The sequence below is a fragment of the Haemorhous mexicanus genome, chromosome 12, assembly GCF_027477595.1.
Source record: "Haemorhous mexicanus isolate bHaeMex1 chromosome 12, bHaeMex1.pri, whole genome shotgun sequence".
NCBI classification, from domain to species: Eukaryota; Metazoa; Chordata; class Aves; order Passeriformes; family Fringillidae; genus Haemorhous; species Haemorhous mexicanus.
Window position 1 is genome coordinate 14,058,424 of NC_082352.1, and position 21,656 is coordinate 14,080,079.

Below are 21,656 nucleotides of genomic sequence, written 5' to 3' on the forward strand. Positions count from 1 at the left end.
TCCCAGCTGGTTTCTCACACCAGCATCCAGCACTTCCCCCCTCTGCTCTCCAGACCTCACCTTTGGGCTCTGTAAGACCTTAAAGAGAGAAGAAGAGCTGAGAGCAGAGTTCCCTGTGCAGAGGCTGCAGACAGGGCTGTTCTGCTGTGCCAGTGTGGGCAGTGCTGCTCTGTGTTCCCATGAGGGCACCACTCAAATCCAGCTTAAACCTGGGGGGTGCCTTGGGGAAGTTCTGCATCATGAGGTTCTGCAGAAGGGTCTGGAAGCATCTCCCTGCACTGCTCTTGGGCCTCTCCCTGGGATCTGTGTGATGCCAGGCCCTCAGCTGTGCTGGGAAAGGCTGTGTGCTGCTGCTCCAGGTCTCATGGCTGCTGAGATGGTGTGGAAAACTGTGAATTCAGCAAACACTAAGTAGCACACAGCATTAAAAATTCACAAAGACTTCTCTGAAACACGTTCTCCCAAAGAAGCAATTGGATGAGCTGCAGCAGGGCTGGGTGAGTGAGTAGGGAGACCCTTCCCCAGCACTGTGTTAGGAAACAGTCCCATGCACAGCTCACGCCAGTGGTTTGAGCACTTGTGGTTCTCAATTTTCAATGAAAAACTGCAGCAGAGAGTTTTTTCTCTTCCTTTCCTATTTAGGAACTCAGTGACCTGTTCAGGTTTGCTGTGGAAAAGCAAAATCTTGAGAGGCTGTTGTCAGTGTTCAGGGGAAGATATAAGGATTAAGCTGAAACAAAACTTGAAATACTTTAGGTCTGGGATTTTCAAATCTTCCTTTGAAAGTTTTCTCTAAGAAGAGAAGCCGGATGACCCCATTTTTCCCTAAGGGAAAATGAAATCAAAAAACCAAACAAACTTGTAGGCATTTTTCCAGTGACTTTGTCCTTCAGATACCCTTTTTTTCCCTCATCTTGGCTTTAGCCAAACTGAAGCAGGCTGGGTTGGATCCCAGAGTGCCGGGCCAGGGCTGGGATGAGCACGGGAGGAGCTGGTGCGAGATGCTGAGATGGGCGGGGGCCGGGGGGGCTTCACGGCAGGGATCTTGAGCTGGCACACAAGTTTCCCTCTGCCTTTTGAGCTGGCACACAAGTTTCCCTCTGCCTTTTGAGCTGGTCCAGGGGCTTTGCCTGCCTGTGCAGCCCGGGCTGGGCGGAGCACAGCAGAGATGGGGATGCTCAGCTCGCAGTGCCAGCCGTGACCTACTTGTGAAAGCCGGGCCGTGCTCGGGGGAGGCTCTGCCGGGCAGCTGCAGTGATTCTTGTTACTCTTGTTTTCATCATTTGTTTAATTTGAGGTTTTTCATTTGTACTTTAGTCTCTGCTACATGGGTCGTTGCAGAAAAGACAGCAAAATACCTTATCTTTCTTCTCCCCTTAACTGAGAAGCTGGGTAAGAGTTCTGGAGGTTTAATAACCTACTTTTGAAATGAACAAACTACAGAAAATAAACAGCGAAGATATTCATGCTGCAGCTTTGTTAAAAGTAGAAATCTGTGATTAAAGAGGTGCTAGTTGAATTTGCTGGAACAGAAAAACATATTTAGGTTTTGTTTTTTCTTTGCAGAAATCTTTTCAGAGCAGATGTGCTTTCCCTGCAGGGCTGCTCTGTTCTGTGCTGCTCAGATGCTTTACTGGATGAAAGAGTGTAGAAGAGATCTGCATTGTTTGCCTTAGAGATGTTAAATATCTCTGACAGGGCTGAGACACCCATCCTGCCCTGGACAAATAGCTGGAGACAGTGAGCATAGGGCTTACATTTTCACTGTGAAAATAAATGGGAAATGCAGAAGCTTATTAAGTGGAAGCATAGAAATAAGAGCAGCTGGGGTAGATTGTGTGAGGTTTGGCTTGGCTGCTGTCCCCATGCAGCCATGGGGAGCCAGGACAGACCGTGCTGGAGACCTGCAAGGGCATCCTGTGGGGAGGGACAACCTTGGCTCTCATTTGTACTGAAGCGGAGGCTACCCCAAAAAAATTAGCTTTTTTCAAAGGGGTTTCTCAGAGAGGAATCATCAAACATGAGCAGTTGTTTTGTTTAGAGCCTGAAACTTTTTTCAACAGGGATTTTAAGACCATCGAGTTTCAAGGAATGAAACATTAGTGTTGCAGGAGGTCGGTGTTGTAGGCTTCCACCTGGACGTCAGAGCTCAGGAATTAACATGAGGAAACAAGTAATTAATGGTGCAGGTTCTGCATTTGATATTCAAGCACCAATTGAGCCTTGGCATGGGAGCTGGATGTCCTGTATGCTGCAGATGATAAAGCAGTCGGGAAACTTCTTCTGCCTTCTGAGAATGCAAATGAGGAATCTGCTTTTCGTGTTCGTTTAATTTGCTGTCTTCATCTCTGCACAGCTTGTTAGCTGAATGGAAAACTGTTGATGCTGCCAATGCAATCTGGATATTGTTTCATGGGACTGCAGAAAGAGATGAGTTTGTAGCTCTCTAATCTGCAGCAATTTGCTGCTAATTTGTCAACAGTCAACAGCTCCAGTGGCCACCACATGGAAACAGCCCCGCTGCCACTGCCTGCCTCTGGTGGGTGTTAGTGGAAGGTCACTTAGAGCACTGCTTCTCACCCACTGCTTCTCACCCACTGCTTCTCATCCACTGCAAGGCTTTACTGGGCACAGAATAATGCTCATTTTACAAGGGGGAAACAGGGGAACTGTTGCAGTGACAGAAACCAGGTGGGTTTTCAGACTTGCCCACGGCTCGTTCCTGACAATGCCACCATCACACAGGGACCCAGCACAGTCACTGCACCTGAGCACTGCTTTTGGCTATTGTACTAAATCCTTCAGTTAGGTTAAATGCAGCTTCTGCTGTCAGAGATCAGGAAATCAAACCAGGTGTTATTGTTTTACCTGCAGCAATTCCCTTAGATGGACACTGTGCTTCCCTACCTGCTGGGTAGGACAGCAGTTGAAATGTTCCCCATGGTTCCTGTCCAGGCTGTCCCTGGGAGAGACTGCTGTTGTGGTGTGGCAGCAGTGATCCCCAGGAGCAGCTCCCAGGGAATTGGCAGCAGTGATCCCCAGGAGCAGCTCCCAGGGAATTGGCAGCAGTGATCCCTCACTGCAGCCTCTGGCAGCATCACCAGGCTGTGCCCAAATCCAGCGTGGTGCTGCAAGCCCAGCCAGGAACAGCCTCAGCCCCAGGGAGGTTCTGTCCCTGCCGTGCCCTGGCCACACCAAGACCACACTTGTGAGAGGCAATACCATGCATTTTCATAAGTTTTTCCTCTTTTGCTCAAACATTTGCCTCTTCCTCATTTGGAAGCTGAGTGCTGGGTATAATGAGCTGGAAATAGTGCAAACCCTGCCTTGGCCCTCTGAAATATTCATCTATCTGCACGTTAAAAAAGCAAGCAGGAAGGCTGGTTAATGAGGAGCAGAGGGGAACTGGGGCTGTTTGGTGCCTGTTTCTGAGCTTTCCAAGAAATCTGGATTTAATAGGCTGTTGCAGAGCTGGGGTGCACTGGAGTTGGGAGTGTTGGCTTCTGCTTTGGCTTGATTGAAGCTTCCTAATCAATCATCCCAGGTTTACTTTTCCTTTTGTTGTTTCTGACAAATTGTAACGATAAAGTTTGAAAACTTTGGAGCTGGCAGTTTGCCTGGAGCTGATAGTGCACAAATGTTTCAGCCAGCCCATTCCCACTGGGGCACAGCACAGAACTATAGACATAGCCTTTCTAAATCTGGGATCTGAGCTGTGCTCAGTCAGAAGTGGGGACATTAATTTGGCAGGGGACAGTGTGAGGGCCCTCTACAGGCTCCAGTGTGTTCTTAGAATGCATGAGGTTTCTGTCAGCAAGTAATGGTGTTCCCCCACATCTTAGGATGAAGCACCTGCTGTATAAAGTTGTCTTCTTTCTCTCTCTCCTGTTTGCCATGGACATGCACCCACTGCTGCTCTTCAGGAGTCTGAGAGCTGTGTCAGCCCCAGGCTCTGGGTTTGCTGCTGTCAAAGCACTGAGCTGCTCCTTAAGCTCAGTGGGATACACAGAACATCCAACCTGTGCTCCAGCTCCAGAGCAGCTGTGCCCTGGCTGTGGCTGCTCCAGCAATTTCCTGAGAATAGCACTGGTGCTCTCCTGGTCTGTCTGGGTGCAGGAGGGAGCTGTAGCTTCAGGGACTGATTTCCAGCAAAATGAAGCTTTTGGCTGCTCACCTGGGGATGGAAATAAAATAAATCATAGAAAGGTTTGGGTTGGCAGGTACCTTAAAGCTCATCTAGTTCCGATCCTCTGGCATGGACAGGGACACCTTGCACTGGACCAGGCTACTTAAAGCCTGGCACTGAACAGTTCAGGGATGGGAAGTGACCTGATGAGCTTCAGAAGTGATATTTTGACTTGTCCCTACAGAGAAACCCAGGTTTCCCTCCTGGCTGCTGAGGCCAGGCTCTGATGTGTGTGTGTGACCTGTCCTCAGGCAGCCTGGGCAGAGGGGACTCTGGAAGGTGTTACCCAGGGTAGCTTCTCAGAGGCTTTTTCTTCAGATATGGTGAAGGTCACTTGGAGTTCAGAAAGGCATGAGCTCCCTCAGATCCCATATTATCCTTGTAGGAGACCTGAAGGGGAGCACACCAGGGGCTGCAGTGGTTTTACACCTCTGCCCATCAGCCAGGACTTCTCCCTCTCAGCAGAACTCTCCCCAGTGGGGAGCACCTGGAGCATCACCATGGCATGGCAGGAGTGAGGGCCTTGCAACAGCTTGAAACCATGCATAGCTTTTGATGTGTGAGTGGGGAACTGCAAAGGAGTCTCCCAAATAAACCCCTTGCTCTGCTTTGATGTGGCAGGGCTCAGGAGCAGATCTAAATTTCTCTCTGTGATTCCCAGGCCGCCTCTATTCTGCACACAAAGAAATGCTTAACCTTGCAGGGAATTATGTATCACACTGCAGTTTGCTGATGCATAAAAATTAACTATTTTTTGCATAGGAAAAAAGGAGCTATGCTATTTAATAATTTAGTATAAGTATCCAAATATCAGTTTTTCCTCCCACTATTTATTTTATTGTATTTTTCCTTGTCTGTAGTAATTCTTGTCCAGAATAGTTATTTTTAGGGCACTGCAGGAGACAGGTTCTGCTCCCTTTCAGCAAGGTCTCCCTGTAAGAATTTTGCCTTAAATGCAAGGAAGAAGTTTTGAAGTCAGGATTTACTGCTCTGGGATGGTTGAAGCACAGAGGGATCCCATATTAACAACAAGGTGTGCTGTCTTTGTGTTTCATTTTCACTTTAGATCAAATATTTAGAGAGGCTGCTGATGGCTCATGGGCTTTGACAGGGGTTTGGTAGAGGAAAGTTTGCTGATGTTTTTTAAATCACAGAATGATCAAGGTTGGCAAAGCCTCTAAGATCATGGAGTGCCCCTGGAGTCTGTCACTGTCCCCAAGTGCCACATCTACAAGTCTTTTAAATGCCTTTACAGATGGTGATCCCACCACTTTCCTGGACAGTCTGTTCCAATGCTTGACCACTCTTTTAGTAAAGAAATTTTTCCTAATATCCAACCTGTGTGCTGTGTTTCAGGAGGGTGACTGAAGAAGGGGTCTGCAGCAAGGCTACCTGGCAATAAACAGAAATTTTGGGGATCAAGGGGCAGAGATCAGAGGTTGATGATGTTGCAACCACTTAATCTCCTCTATAACAGAAATTCAGATTTTGTATAGCTGTGTCTGCAATGTCACATGTTACACCCAAGAGTTCAAACAAAGAAAGATGTGGGGAGGGGAGACACTGGAGGCCTTTTAATGGAGAAGGAAGTAAATGTTCAGTAGATGTTCAGGATGACAGAGAGGGGATGAGACTGAGTAGCAATGCAGAGAGCAGGAAGGTGTGTGGATATGTGGAGAGCCAAAGCCTTTGCAGAGATAATGAGGCAGTTTGGGTCAGGAGGCTGCAGGCTCTGCACAGGAACCTCCTGCTTTGCTGTGCTGGCCTGTGCTTGTGGAGCTCACAGGGCAGAGACTTTAAATGAGTAAATAAATCAAAGGTGCTAAAAAGCTATGGTTGTTCAAAGTCAGTTCATCCATTTAATAGCACCCAATATAAAAGGCAGTCTCAGTTCAAGTAAGATGAAAAACAACTGAGAGGCAGTGGCAGTTGTGTGTCTGGGTCTGCTGATGGCTGCAACAGCCTGGAAACAGAGATCTCCTGGTGGGGGAGAGTGAAGGAACAGAGGTGAAGCTGTGTCCCCAGTCCCTTCAGCAACCCCTGGAACAGCAGTGTGTTATCAGCATTATTCTCATACTAAATCCAAAGCACAGCACTGTACCAGCCTGTAGGAAGAAAATTAATTCTATCCTAGCCAGAACCAGACATTCCATTATTTATTTGTTTATTTAATACTTTCTATTGATGGTTCATAGCCCAGAGGTCTGCTTTGTGCTATGGCACTGACCTTGGTGCACAGCCATCCCCACAGCCTCCCCTCCAGCCCCTCCTGGCTGCCCAGGCTGGAGCCCAAGGAACCCATGGAGAATTCACCTGTTGCCTCTCAGAATGAATTCTTTGCCAGCTGGTTGCTTCCTGCCAGCTCTGGTTTCCTTGCCTGAGTGTTTTCCCACTGCTGTGCCCTAGCCAGACCAAATGTTCATGCACACAGGGCCCCAGGGCTCAGATCACCTGCAGCCCCCAGCAATTGCTACAGAGCACGTGGAGGGGCTGACTCTGCTTTCCTTGTGCTGCTACAGGTGTGAAGCAAATGCACTGAAATCAGCTCTTGACATCCCTTTTCTTTTTAAACTGAGAGCAAATAACTTGGGTAGTGAGAGGAAAACTGAAACTCGTCACCTCCTGTTTTCTGGGGGGAAATGGTGGCTGGAGAAAGCTCTGTGGGCAGCAGGCATTTCTGTCTGAATCCTCTTCCAACTGTTTGGGTGATTTTTGCTATAACCTCTATTAAGCAGCAATTACATTGAACCTAGCCAGGCTATTTACACCCTGGGGAAGTCCAATTCCAGCACTTAATATATAAACAAGCAGGAATTTCTGTGGAAGGCATTCCTAGATACTTGTGATCAAAAGTCCACATTCAATACAATGGGTGAGCACAGAAACCACCACCCCCCCAACACACACACATTTAAATCAGGTCATTACAGCAGGCTGAGAATTATGTGGGAAAGAAGTAGAGTCTTCACAAAAGCTAGTGAGAGAAAATGTGTTCTATCAGTCCTGCCTGTCTCCCTACCTACAGCTTACATTTCATAACTATCTTTAGCTGCCATTAAAAATAATTTCAAAATTGCTTCTAACTCTAGGATGACAAAAGGCTTGATTTCATGATAAAAGCTGAGCAGCTTGGGGAAAATTCTGGCATGCTAATGGACACTGCTTAATGCCCAGGCAATTTCTGATGGGAATGAGGTGCAGTTTTCTGACTACAATGGAAATCCCATTTTTCTCCAGTCCAAGTCCTACAGGGAAGATTCCCAGCCATTGTCTGCTTGGTGCATGCAGCATTACCCATCACCCTAGACAAGAACCAGGCTTTAAGTCATTCTTCAATATCTTATACTGACTGATGTGGTAATTTTGTAATGAAAGTCACTTTCCCCCTATTTTAATGGAAATGAAAAGGCAAATCCAGTCACAAAAAGGATCCTCAGTCCTTCTATCAAGTGCCATTCCCAGATTTTGGGTATGTCCCAGTTTCAGTTTTACCACAGAACTTCATCCTGTGCTGCAGAGAAGAAAGGAGAAGTGCAAAATTGGCTAAATACTGTGTTTGGTGAAGACAAAAGTTAGCCAAATTCCCAAAGAAGAGATGATCTTCATTCCTGGGGTGATTGACTGGGAGGGAAACTGGCTGACTCCTTAAGGGATGTTCTTTCATTTGCTTTGTGCACCCAATGTTCCTCCAAGGCCTCATCCAGGCCCAGGAAGGAAAGATGTTCTGGGAAGAAAAAAACACCAGAAGTTTCCATGAGCTCATGGCACAGAGAAGATGCTGGAGGTGGAGCAGCCTGGGCAGCTGCCAGTGAGCTTTGGGGAGTGTGCCCAGCCTGCCCTGCACAGGGCACTGCCACGGGAGCTGTCCTGGCTCACATGGAACACAGCACCTCAAAACTGTTCATGGCAAGAAGGCAAAGGAGGGGATCATGCCCAGCACACAGAAAAGCATTTCCAAGTGTTTTGCAATGAGTTGAGTGAACAAAACCCCAGATCCTGAAGTTCAGTCCCTGGCTTTGTGTGTGAAATTGTCTTCTTCTGTGCCAGCCTTTGCATTCCTGTGCCAGCATCGCCCAGCAGGACCCACCAGCATTCCCAGCTGGCATTAGAAATGCACAGGAGCTTCCAACAGATTATTCACTACATTGGAAACATCAGTATCTCTCTCAGGTTATCTGCTTGGTGTGGCACTGACCCTTGTGAAAACAGCTGTGCTGGGCATTAGTTAAGTTGCAAAATTAGGGAGCCATTCCGTAAATTTCTTTCACTAGAAAATGACTGTAATTGTAGTAATTTCCTTGTAATGGTGTGTGCTACATCTCATTAGCAAAGGCACTGTCAGGGGCTGAGTTCCAGTGCCAGTGGCCCTGTTCTGGTGCAGAGCCACCCAAACATGGGCTGTGCTCCTGCAGAGCTCCCGGGGCTCTGCAGCCTCAGGCAGGTCTGGGGGTGGATCACCAGCCCTGCTTCCAGCTGAGTGCAACTGCCCCAACAGAACACTGGGAGGCTAAAATTGAGGAATTGAGGTGGGTGGATTTTTGTTGTTGCTGTTGTTGTTTTTTGTTTGTTTGGCTGGTTTTTTTGGTGTTTTTTTTCTGTCTGAGTCAGCGGTGAGGAGCTGCAGATGATTTTTGGAGCAGGCTGGGTGATGCAGAGGACACATCCTTCTTTGCCCAGGGGAAAGGTTCATCACAGATCAAATCTGTGGGGCTGGAGGTCATGTTCCCCAACAGCCCAGGATGGAAAGCTCAAGCCCATATTCCCTTTTGTTTAAATGAATAAAGTCACTCCTCCTGGCTTCTGAGGGGGCTGGATGGAAGGTTCAGGGTGGAAGCCAATCCCTGTTCTTGCTGGCTCATGTATCTGCACATGCATACCCCAAGAAATAAGAAAAAATAGTTCTCATTTTTATTCACAGGCCCCAGTAAAATCCAATTTACTTACCCATAGCTGTTGGGCACTTGCAAGTAAGTGGAGCTTAGAGCATTTTAGGGCTCACAGAGCAATAAGAGTAAATAATGAAGTACAGTCATAATAATAGCTGGAAAATATATTCATAATATATCTGGAAAATATATGAGCAGTCTCAGCCTCATGTAATTGAAAACATATTTAGCAAACTCAGGCTCAGAACAGTGACCTTATTTTGTAGCTGCTTTAAGCCATTTGTATCACTGAGTGAATTTTAGAAACTCAGCCACCAGATCTCCTATCCTTTGGACAATTTATGATCTCAGTTTGATTTTTCCCTGGGCTGTGTTAGCGAGTGAGAACAGCTTGATTGTGTGAGTTAGAAGTATAAAAGCCACTTCTGGACTCCTCACATTTTCATGATGGCAAATGGAGATATAATAACATCCCAGCTGGGGCTTTCTGATGCTCTCTCTTATGCCCTTCCCTCTGCAGTTAGTTCTAACTTTGATAACTCTGTTGGGCTGGTAATTTGCTTTGGTCTTTGCCTGTGATTGAATTATTTTGAGAAGCTTGGGGAAAATGAAGATTGCACTCTCAGGAAGAAATGATGGCAGGGTAGCTGTGGCCTGATGATCTCTTTTCTCAGCCCATCAGTGTGAGGGAGGTAATTTCTAGTTAGTGGCACTTGTCCTTGCTGGCAGCTGGGTGTTACCTTCAGGTGCTGGGCTTAAAGGGGAGGGAGGGAGTCACTGACAATAGGTTACTTGCCTTTGGTATGGTTGCCCAGATAAAAAAGTCACAAATACTTGTGTAGAGCTAGATCTCTAGATTTTAATATCTTTATGATCTAGATCTCTTTGAGATCTCTAGATCTTGAAAATGATGGAAACTTTATTTGGTTTAGTAAGATATGGCAAACAATCTCATTTTTTCCCTTATGCTTCCTGTCAAAAGTAGCTCCCAAGGGCTGAAAGATCCCAGAGCTCTACAGGGCAGGGTGTGGGTGAGGCTGAACCCACTGAGGCTCTGCCTGTCCCTGTGGAGGATTTGTACCTCTTGAACCCAGCAGCTTTCTGCAAAAAGCTGCTTTCTGGAAGTCTTATCCATTCTCTACTGAGTGTAGCCACTTCTGCTGTCAGGAGAAGCTGGGACTGTCCTGATAAGGCTCCTCCTGGACCACAGTGTCCCATCAGCTCTTACTTATCACAGCAACTGCCAGCCAGGGGACCTGGTGTTGCTACCATGGTGGTCAATCCTCCTCACCCAGGGTTTTTTAACAGTTTAATCTGAAGTGGCAAATCCCAGCCCCTCTCTTCTTCTTCCTCTTATCACCCTGAAGTTCCCTGAAGGCATCTTTGCCTGCTGGGCTCCAGAAACCCAGGCTCTCAGGCTGTTCCACAATGATAGATATGCAGCTCCAGGATTATCTCTTTACTCAGAAAGGGTTTTGCTCTGTGTGCTTGACAAGTATTCCAGTTTCTATTAAATACCCATCAGCTTTGAGCTGACTGCTGCTTGGTGCTGGTGGCTGGAGGGGAGATGAAAGTCCCTAGCACTGCTTGCAAATAAAATTGGTACTTTCAGTCAGATTCCATGGGGTAAGGATGCTTTTATTCAAGCAGTTCTGTGGGGTCTCCAGACAATAAAAATTAAATAAAACTCACTGTCACCTCCTTATTCCTCTAGATCCTTACACCATTCTGGTTTTTCCTTACTTCAGGCTGTTAAATGCCAACAAAAATTCAGAGCATGTTGGTTTCCATGATCTGACCTGTCATGGCAGTTGGTATCTGTCTACCTGTTCTCTCTGGACACTCTGAGATAGGAGTCAGGGCAGTATTTTGGCACAGATTTTAAACACAGATATTTCAGAAGCTGCAGCAAAATTCATCCTGGAACACATTACCAAAAAAAAAAAAAAAGTATCAAAAACCCCAGAGCAAAACAAATCAAGCAAGAGTAAAATGCAAGACAGAAGTTATAAGATATAAACTAGATAAAGGGTGTGGATTTTTTGCCTTAAACTTAGCAACACCTTTGTGTTTTTCAGAGGTAAGCAAACTGTACATTCAGATCAAAGTACTCTCCTGAAAAAAATCCACTTCACTTTACAGTTTCTCTTTCTCAGGAAGTTGGTTTATGTGACTTTCCTGGGAATTTATTTCTGCTGCCCTGTGTGTGGAAGGACAGTTTGAAGGTGAACAAGCACTGATTTATGGTTTACAATAAAGTGTTCTATATATAAAGAATTGTTTAGCCCTTGTAGGATAGAAAAGCTGTCATCTTTTTGATCTTGGTGCTTGAAGATGTGCATTCACTGCCAGTCAGGATCAGAAGGAACCAAACCTTGATCTTAGCTAGGATACTGCATAAATAGGAGCACTGGGGGGAAAAGCTTCTTAGGCAGTGCAAGGTGGAGAGGTGGAGATGAGAGGTGTGGATGGGGCTCCTGCCTGGACACAGCCTTTTTATCTCCTCCAGGGACAGAATGGCAGCCCAGGGGGAACCTGGGTGACACTGGGGGCATGCTTCAAGCAGTAGGTTCTTGCTGCAGTACAGGTGCTTTGGTGTTCTGTACACTAAAAGAAGCAGATTTGGGACCATTCCCTGAGCTGTGCATTGCAAATCTGCACCCTGCCTGCTGCAAAAAGGTCACGTTTGGGGGAAGGAATGGGGAAACAACAAAGGCAGCTGGACCCTGGCTGTAGCCATTGTGGTGCTCTGGAAATGGTGCCCTCTTCACCCAGTGTTGCTGTAGACTGTTCTCCTGCTGTGTTCCTTCCATAATTGCCAATTAAATGGGCATCTTAGACTCAGTTTATCTCTGTTCTAAATTTGTCTATGCCAGGCAAAGGAAACTGGGTTAGCATCTGGCAATGCAGGTATGTTTTAGGAGCAGCAGCCTTACTTTGGGGAAGAAATATTGATGTGTATGTGGAGAGTTGGATAATTTTTTCCTCTAGCATCATTTCCTGAAAAAGAAACAGCAGGGTTTATTATTGATTTGATTAAATAATAAATGATACATTCTCCTACCACGAAGTAGGCAGCATTTCCAGCCTGTGACTCTGCTGTGGATATGAATGGAAAGATTTGAAATAATATGGGACCTGGTTCCCCCCCAGGCACTGCTGCACACCAGAGTGTGGTGTCACCAGCTTGGACAAGAAATGATAAACTAAAGTTTCTTTAGAGTTTCTTCTGTCTCTCTCCTGTTGCTTTATTGCTGAGCTTCACAGGAGCTTTCTCACATCCAGTTCTGTTCCTGTCCACAGAGCACAGAGCAAGGCTCCAGATCTATCAGTTAAATGTCACTGTCACCTTACCAGTCCAGCTTGTGAGAGTCTTTCTTTTAGCTCCTTGTACATGAATTTGATAATTTCCTTTTCTTCTCAGTCATTTAAGGAGTCCATAGTGGCCCCAGTATTAAATGAACACTGGGACCAATATATAAAATAACAGAAAGTCTATGGCCAGATTTCCACATCAGTGAAATAGCTTCCATTTAATATTTCTGTCCAGAGCAGAGAGATGGGCTGTGCTGGAGAGGATGCAGAGATGGCAAGAGATACTGCTGGGTCTGTTGTAATTCCAGCCCAGGGTCTTTTCCTATCTGGAAAATGTCCCTTAATGAGCATACTGCATCCTTTCAACATAGGGTAGAGAAAACACTCCATAATTTCTTAAATGTAATTCAGTTTTAGGATGAAGCTGACCAGTTTTTCCTCTTTGGGTTTGAGCCATGCTTTGGGTTAAGAGCCCAGTCAGTTGCCAATGGCCAGTGCATCCATACCCAGGAGCATCTTCCTCTGCTCTGGGCCAGCCAGATCTGCAGGGTCCCACCCTGGGGCCTGCCAGCTCTGCTTTGGTTGAGGGCCAGTTTTGCAGAAGCACTTGGAGATCATTCTGGTGTGAAGCTTTAAATCTGTAAATAACTCTGGATGTTCAGCCTTGCCCCCTCACTTTGCTGCTCCCTAATGGTGCTGTGTTGCTGTTTGCAGATGATGGGAAGCTGTCCCTGGAGGAGTTCCAGGCCTTCTTTTCTGATGGGACACTCAACGAGGAGGAACTTGAGAAGCTCTTTCACACCATTGACTCAGACAACACCAAGTAAGCTCAGGGTGCTGGCACCCTTCCATTCCACAGAGTGTTTGGATCATGGCAGGGGTGTGCAGTGCTTCACCTCTGCACAGGCTGCAGGAGTGCAGCTTGCTTTGCAAAACTCTCTAAATCTCCATTTCTGCTTGGTTTGTGTCTTATCCTGACAGCCATTATGATTTCTTTTGTCCTGGTGGTTTTTTCAGGCCATTTTCTGGCCTTTACAGCATCTGAAATGATGCTTAGATTAATGTGGGCATTTAAATACCTCTTTACCTTTTTCACTTAATCTAAAAGCTTTGCTGTGCTCTAACAGGCAGCAGTGTGAATCTCTCTAAGCACAGACCTATGTGATGTCTCTGTATCCCCTGCACCTGGACCATGCCTACTTCACTTCCAATCCAAAAAATGCCCTGGGAAGCAGTAGCTGCTCTAGCACTTAAAGAAACAAACCCCTTTATCTTCAAGGTGAGCTCCTTCCCAAGCCCTGTAACCACCACAGGGGATGCTTGGCCCCTGCTCTGGTCCCACAGCCCGAGGTGGGGACAGGCTTTGGCCCCTCTGGCCACACAAAGCCTGGCCAAGGCAGCAAGGGCTGACCAGGAGCAGCCCTGCACTGTCAGCATCATGGCTGCAACAGCAGCAGGGAGCAATGATGGCAGAGGAGGGCTCCAGGTGTGCCTTCAGTCTGACACATCAAGCTGGAGCTGAACATGGCCCCCGACTGCTGTCCCTGAGCATCAAACACCTGCAGGCTGTGCCAGGCTACAGATTAAGGTGACAGACTCCTTAGCAGCTGATGTTTCCTTCCCCCCTCTGCCTGTTGTCTGTCCCTCAGTGCTCCCTCTGCCTTTGTGGGGTCTGAGGTGTTTGTGAGACCCTGGCAGTGTCTGGTGCCAGCAGCACTTGGGATCAGCCCAAAGCCATGGATTTCTGGGAGGAGCCCCCTGCCAGCAGGGGACAGCAGCACTGGGCACCAGCACAGAGGACACAAGCCACTGCTGGGGCTTCCCTTTCCAAGAGGAATCTGCCTTCAAAAGCCTGAGTGGTTTTGTCTGTTTGAAAATGCAGATGAAAACCAGCTTTGAGTCACATTCCAGTGTGACTCTTATTCCTCTGGAGAGAAAAAATCTGTCCAAAAAGCCAAAGAAAAGAGAATCCAATTCCAAATGAAGAAGTCTTGAAGCAAGTGATTGAAAACGAATAATCTGGTTAATTATAAAGCCTTCTGGCAGCAGGGAGATGGGGTTTTGCCCACGTCAGTGCTGCATTTTTTGCCACCCATCCAGAAGATCCAATGGAAAGCAGTGCTTGTGCTGGAGGGCACTGGCACCAAAGCAGCAGCTGTAAAACTCATCAACACAGTACAGGGACTGCTGAAGAATTTCCAAGAGCAAAGTAAATGTGAGGTTTATCAAAATCATGTCCCTTCAATGTGTGTACTTCCCAAAGTTTTCCAAGGTCAAAACTACCAAAGACCAGCTTGATATTTACCTTTCCCTGAACCAAAGAAAGTTTAGTGATTATTTAAACTTTCTGGGAATAATCCATCCTTTCTAAAGGCTCTTCTTCCACAGCTGCTGCCTCATGCTTTGTGGGTCTATTTATTGAGCTCCAGGTGATGCTCCCAGGTGGACTCTCAATAGACTCTGGGGCCTGGGTGCTCACCTGCCTCTGCTCTGAAATAATTTCTAGCTTTGCCTGAGCCTATCAGGGGAAGGATGCAGATGGTTCCTGTGCAATCCAGGGCACTTGGGGTGAGTCTGGGGATATTTCTTCTGGTCTCCTTGAAATGGGAAATCTGATTGCAAATTTGGGGATTGTAGGAAAATTGCAGCTTCTCCCAGCCTTAGTAAGGGCTGACATCTAAACTGGACAGAGAGAAAATGAGCCATTTGTAAATGCCATGCAGCAGTGCTGCTGGCAGGGAGCCTTGGTGAGCAGCTCCCAAGCGTGGCAAGAGCTCCCACCATCCAGCAGGGATTGTCTTTGGCCAAGCTGGCTTGATAGAGCCATCAATACCTGTTAGGGACTGAAACTTGCAGAGAGCAGCAGAGCATCTGCTCTTCTTGGCTGCAAGGAAAAGCAAGGAGCTGGTCACGCTTCCAAGTCAAACCCTTGCATGAATTGGCACTGCTTTATTGATTTAGAAAGTACAGACATCCACAGCAAATTCATCTGGCTGGGCAAGGAAAATTTTCCTTGTTTTTAATCTGCAAGAGCTGCCTTAGTCTTCAGAAGACCTATTCAGAGGCAGGCTTCCTTCTGCTAAAGCGTTTTTCACCATGAACTGGGCAGTTTGCTTGATGCAGCCTTGCATCCAGTACAGCCCTTCAAGTCCAAGTCCTGTGTGCTCCCCTCGCTGTGCCTTGGGCACCCTGGCAGGGGGTGGGCTGCCCCCAGGCACTGGGGCTGCACTCCTGGGGCTGCTGCCCCTGAGTCAGAGGAGGGCAGTGGAGCTTTCCTTTTTCCATTGTACAGGGGAGAACAGGAACAATATTAACTTCATCTTTCCCAAAAGCTGTTTGAATTCCAGTTTTTTGCCATTTGATGGAAGTTTATTTATTTTTAAGTTTTTAGAAACTCTGCTTTATCTACCCATTTTTTTAAATATTGGCCATTGTGTTTGTTTAGTGTGCAAAGCAAAGTTTGCTATTGAGATTACAGTAAGAGGAGAAAATGAAGAAGATTATGTTCCTGCTGATTATTAGTAATTGCTGCTACCAGCCAATTACAAAATGTTGATTCAATTTCCTGGAGTATTTTTAGAATCTGAGAGCTGCCTTACTGGAGTAGATAAAGTGAATGTCTGTACCAGTTTCTCGACTGGGATTAGCTGGGGAGACAGTGGAAAAGAGAAAATCTGGGCAGAGGGGGGGGAGGATGAGGGGGGCTGTGGCTGCAGGAGTAGCTGTGCTGCTCTGGGGGTCAGTCCTGAGGTGCTGTGGCTGGAGGGGTCTGTGCTTCTGTCCCAGAGCCCAGAGAGATGCCTCTGACAGCAGGGTGCACTTGGCAGGATGCTGAACTGAAAGGGGAGATTCCAAAACAACCCAGCAGCACTGATGAGCTCTTTCCATTCTTCTTGACTGCCTGGGAAGTGTCTCTAGGTGTGGGGTGCTGGGCATGGGCTTCAAACACCCAGCCCAGGTTTTGTAGCAGGTGTCTCCATGCAAGAACTGGGCTGTAGGTCCCACAATCACCAAATAACTCATCTGGCAGCAGGAACAGGCAAAATGTGTCATGTGTTTTTCTTGGCATTTTTTGGCAAAATTATATTTATAAAGCTGCTATCACTTAAAAACAACAAAAAAGTAGCATTTTTGTCTCTGTTGCTCACACTGTCTGCCCCCCTTCTCTCCTTCCAGCTACAGCTGGGGGGCAGGAACAAGACATTGCTGGGTAGTTTTTCACCACTGGTTTTAGCTGTTATTTCAGGAGGTTTCAGCAGTGCTCTTTGAGGAGCTGCCTGAAGATTACTGGAGAAATAATGATATGTTACAATTAATACCAAAGCTACTGGAACAGCACAAAAAATGTGCAATATATGTGCGTGTGATGTATGGGCACACATAACTAAATATATGCTTTTGGTTTAGTGGTGGAAATGGGCTTTAGAAAACTTTGGATTAATGGTTACCTGAGAAATTCAGTTATATTTGCAGACTTGTCTACACACTTTCTTACTTTTTCTAACAAGATGTATCAATTTTAAAAAGAAAAAGTCTTTGCAGATGTAAAGTCAGACAAGTTTCAGGGTCACAAATGAACAGATGAAACCCTTTAAAGGTATTACTGTGATATATTTGTGATACTGGACAAAGCTGGCTTTGCCTGGCTCACAGCTCCCATCTCCTGCCAGCTCCCTGGGCTGGCACTAACTCCCCCTCTGCATCCCCTTGGAAGGAGGAAGCACCTCTCAGCTCTTGGGAAAGCACTGGGATGTCAGACATGGCTGTTGACCAAACAAGTGCAGTCCTTGCAAGGGATTTTAAAAATTCCTTTTCTACCTCATTCATTTTTCATAGCTGGAGAGGAGAATCCTTTGGGGAGAGATCTGCTCACTGGAGCAGGACTGCTCAGATGAGCTGTACAGGTCCATTCACAAGGAGACAAGGACATGGCATTAGCATTCTGCTGCTCTGTCATTTGTTATCTCTTTGCTGGGCTTACAGCTACTCCTTAATGGCTTTGTTCTCCCCCTCCCCAGGTCTAAATGAGCTCTTCTCTCCAGTGGCAAACACCAGAAGAGGCTGGAGCGTGCATGTGGGATAATTAACAGCAGCTTCTCAGAAGCCTTTGCAGCTTCCCCAGGCTGTCACTGTTGCCAGAGGATTGTGACAAACCGAGAACTGCAGCCCCCTGAGCTCTGCAGCCTGTACTGCCCCTGGCAGTGCCACCTCCATCCCTGAGGCTCTGACCTGGGCAGGCTGTGCTCCAGAGGGGTTTGCAGGGGATGGAGGGGAGAACTGATCACCCACCTTTGGGGTGCTGAGCAGCATCCTTCTGAGGATAGGAAGGAGCCTTCCTGCTCTGACCCCTCAGCTGCCCAGGGAGCACAGGGAGCTGTGTTCTAGATCAGCAATCTGGGGTCACAGGGAGCTGTGTTCTAGATCAGCAATCTGGGGTCACAGGGAGCTGTGTTCTAGATCAGCAATCTGGGGTCACAGGGAGCTGTGTTCTAGATCAGCAATCTGGGGTCACAGGGAGCTGTGTTCTAGATCAGCAATCTGGGGTCACAGGGAGCTGTGTTCTAGATCAGCAATCTGGGGTCACAGGGAGCTGTGTTCTAGATCAGCAATTTGGGGTCACAGGGAGCTGTGTTCTAGATCAGCAATTTGGGGTCACAGGGAGCTGTGTTCTAGATCAGCAATTTGGGGTCCTTCAGGGTGCAGAGGTGCAGGGTGTGGTCAGGGCAGGTACCAGCCTGGTCAGTTCCAGAGCTGGGGGACAGGAGCAGAGCCACCTCAGAAGCAGGTAATGATCCTGATGAGCTTCTTTGCCTGCACTAATTAGTCCCACAGTGGAGCAGAGCACGTCAGGCCCAGGAGCACTGTGCCAACACAGCTGTGCTGCTCCCAGCTCTGCAGTCAGCTCCAGCACTTGGAGGGACCCACAGTGCCAGTGAGGACAGGGTGGGAGTTTTGGACTGCCCCTGCTTTTACTGGCATCGTCAGCTGTGGGGCCAGAAGCTCTCAAAATGGGTCTTACACTTTCCACAGATTGATTTTGGTTCTCTGTTACTTTGAGTGCATCAATTCCCAAAGGTGAAGATGAGTTTCTCAACACCCCCCTTCCAGCACAGTCCTGCTCCAGACCTGGACACCTTCAGTACCTTCTGCACAGCTGCCTGCTCTCCTTCTGCTCCAGTCCTCATTTCCCTCTGCTGGAAAAGGTCTGCTGTTCCTGCTTTGTTTGGCTGCCACTGTCCCTCCAGGCACTATGGGAGGTGCTTTGCCTTCCCACCACCCAGCCCAGGTCTGGTGTCCTTTGCTGTGAGAAATCTCCCTCTGAGAGAATCCCCTGTGTGTGGGGAGACTTCAGGAGCAGTGCTCTGCTCTCTGTGCTTTTCTCTGGGTTTCTGCAGTCCAGTCCTCTCAAATTTGAATAGAAAGTGTTCCTACTTCTTGAGCAAGAACAAGGATGATTGTGATTGAGTATATTTTCCTGGCCTTTTTTTTTTTTCTCCCCCTCTCTAATCTTGGCTATTTGCATTGCAAACCTGATTGAGTGGAATGCTGTGTTTGTCTGAAACCTGCACTACAGAGATGGCTGTGCCCATTGAAGCCAGCTTCATTTCTGAATATGGAATGTTCTCAATTAACTCCCTGGGAAATAAACCAGGCATGGTTTAATCAGCCAAGATTTTGATTAACTGATTCAAGAGATAGTTCTTGTCTCTTCTGAAAGGGACAAAATGATTGCACAAAAATTACATGTCTTGCTCTAATTTCTGGCTCTCAAGAGCATGGGCACTTGGTGGATTTTGTTTATGTGGAAGATGTTTTTGAGTCCTAGCTTATTCTTCTCTAAACATGTCATTTAAACTGCACTGTGCTCTGTTTTTCATGTAAGTGAAGAAATGCTTGGTGCCAAGGCTGGTGCTCAGCATCTGTGCTGACAGAGACACAGAACGTCTCAGGCTCACCAAAGGAAAGGGGCTTAGAAACAAATCCCCCAGTGGGAAGGTCACTGCAAGAAACACAAAGCTGAAAAACTGCCCAGAATCTTGTTGGAACTAACATTTGAGACCATTTTTCTATTTCTAATCCAATTTCCCAGGTGTTTTCCCTGGCAGGCTCTCTGCCAGGTCCCTGGGGAGGGGGTGTCCTGTGCTGAGGCAGACTGGCTCTGGGAGCAGCAGGCTGGTGTTTTCTGCAGAGTGAGAGGACTGGGGAGGGCTTATCTGTGCAAGTGGAGTGAAGAACTATCACATCAGGGACCTTTCTAGCTGGGAAAGGGGCTCAGCACCTCATTTTTTGGATTGTGCAGGGTCAGTCTGCATCACTGGTGTTCCATGCTAGGGAATGAAAAGACACCAAGGTCTTTCATTAAAACCATTAAAGTGACCAAGGTATTTCATTCTAACCACCCACTTGTGTTTGAGTCATGTCTGAGGCATTCAAGGAGATTGTAGACTTTGCTTGCAGCTCCAATTGTGCAAATTTATTGGGGTTTTTTCTGGGTAAATGTCCTTAGGGCACCAGCATCAAGCAGCAGACATGTCCAGCTGCTCTTTGGTGGGCAGAGCAAGCTGTCTGCCTGGGGACTGGATTTGGGAGGAGGTTTTTTAGATAATTTTTCAATGGCAGAAGAAAAGCATTCATGAGAAACAAAGATATTGGGAAAAATACAGCAAGAGGGTCCAGGGATTTCTTGTTTTACTATTCTTTTACTTGTTCCCTGCCAGTTGTGTGTTACATATCCAAACCTGCACATTTGCTGCTCTAATTTCTTCCTCTCCTCCATATAACTTTGGTAATAAACAAGATACCTGCAAAATCTAAAAGGAGAATTTTACCTCATGCTCTCAATATCTTGTTATTTCCTTCTGGCAATTAGCAACCCGTTCAGCTGAGTTCTGAACAATCCCTCTCTCTTTTGCAGTTCAATATTACAGAGATTACAAGTAGAAATTGGATTAGCCCAGGCTTTCTTATCAAGTGGAAATAGGCAAAATGTTAAATATTCACTTATCAAAAAAGGCCATTTCTGGCTGTTTTGTAGTGTTGCCAGCTTGTGCATAAAAACATAAGAGATCCTCTCCTCCTTCCAGAAAGAGCATTCATTTGTTTTAGTGGTCTGCTTTCAAAACTGAGCTAAAAGAAATAATGAGAGCTTAAAAACGTGGATAGATGACTTCTTTTGCTATAAAGGAGAGGGCCAACAAGTGGAGGGCAGTGTGTGAAAAAGCAGCTGGGGTGTAGCTCTGCCGAAGCCAGAGGTATTTGTGCCAGTGTCGTGTCTCTGAGGAGGTGAAGTACCACAGCACCCCTTGGCTGGGCTGCCGGGGAGGGCAGGACGGGGACGCAGCGGGGCGAGGGAGGTCACTCGGGCTGCTGGGAATGGCTCTTTGGGGTAACTCAGCCCTGCAGGGGCTTGGAGCCTCTCCAAAGCCGGGCAGCGATTTCCAGCCGGGCTGTGAACTCTCTCACCTTTCCGCCGCTGTCACCGGCTCATCCTCCGCCCGCTGCCCAGCTCCTCCTGTCCTGCTGCGGGGGGCGCTGACACAGCCCTGGCTTCGACAGTGTCCCCGGGGTCCCTGCGGTGGCATTTGGGGGTTGGCCCGAGCCCCCAGCCCTGCCCAGCAGCCCGGCTGCGGGAGCGGGAGGTGCCGCAGGGCTCGGCCGCGGATCGGCAGGATCGCTGCAGCTGATCCCTCCCGGTGACCTCTCCCGGGGATCCCTCCCGGTGACCCTTCCCGGTGACCCTTCCCGGTGACCCCTCCCGGTGACCGCTCCCTAAGATCCCTCCCGGAGATCCCTCCCGGAGATCCCTCCCGGAGATCCCTCCCGGAGATCCCTTCCCGGAGATCCCTTCCCGGAGATCCCTTCCCGGAGATCCCTTCCCGGAGATCCCTTCCCGGAGATCCCTCCCGGAGATCCCTCCCGGTGGCCGCTCCCGGTGCGGGGCCGCAGCCGCCCGCCTGCGGGCCGAGCTCGGACACGCTCGTTCTTTCGGCCGGCCAGGCTGGAAAGGCGCTCCTTGGGTGGGGAGCAGGGGGTGGGAGCCCTTGCGGACAACTTGGTGTTTCTGTGGTTTTTAAAGCACTTTCCTGAGCGCTCGGCGCCGCTCCGCCTCATGATTTTGTGAATGAGCATCACAGGCTGAAACCGTTCTTCTCCTTCCTGTTACTTATTTTGTATTTTTCTGCAAATAGGGAATCCATATCGCACAAACCCAAAATAGTTACAGCAGCCATCCCTGGGAAAGAGTTTACATTCCCAGCAGTCCAAGCGCA

At 47.7% G+C, this 21,656-nt stretch overlaps 1 protein-coding gene across 1 annotated transcript in view; it reads left to right on the plus strand.

Moving 5' to 3' along the window:
• Positions 1-21,656, plus strand: part of NECAB2 (N-terminal EF-hand calcium binding protein 2) — a 73,432-nt gene that overhangs the window by 23,555 nt on the left and 28,221 nt on the right. Inside the window, exon 3 of the mRNA XM_059857163.1 lies at positions 13,102-13,210. Within this exon, the coding sequence (XP_059713146.1) occupies positions 13,102-13,210 (109 nt within the window). The remainder of the gene's footprint in view (positions 1-13,101; positions 13,211-21,656) is intronic.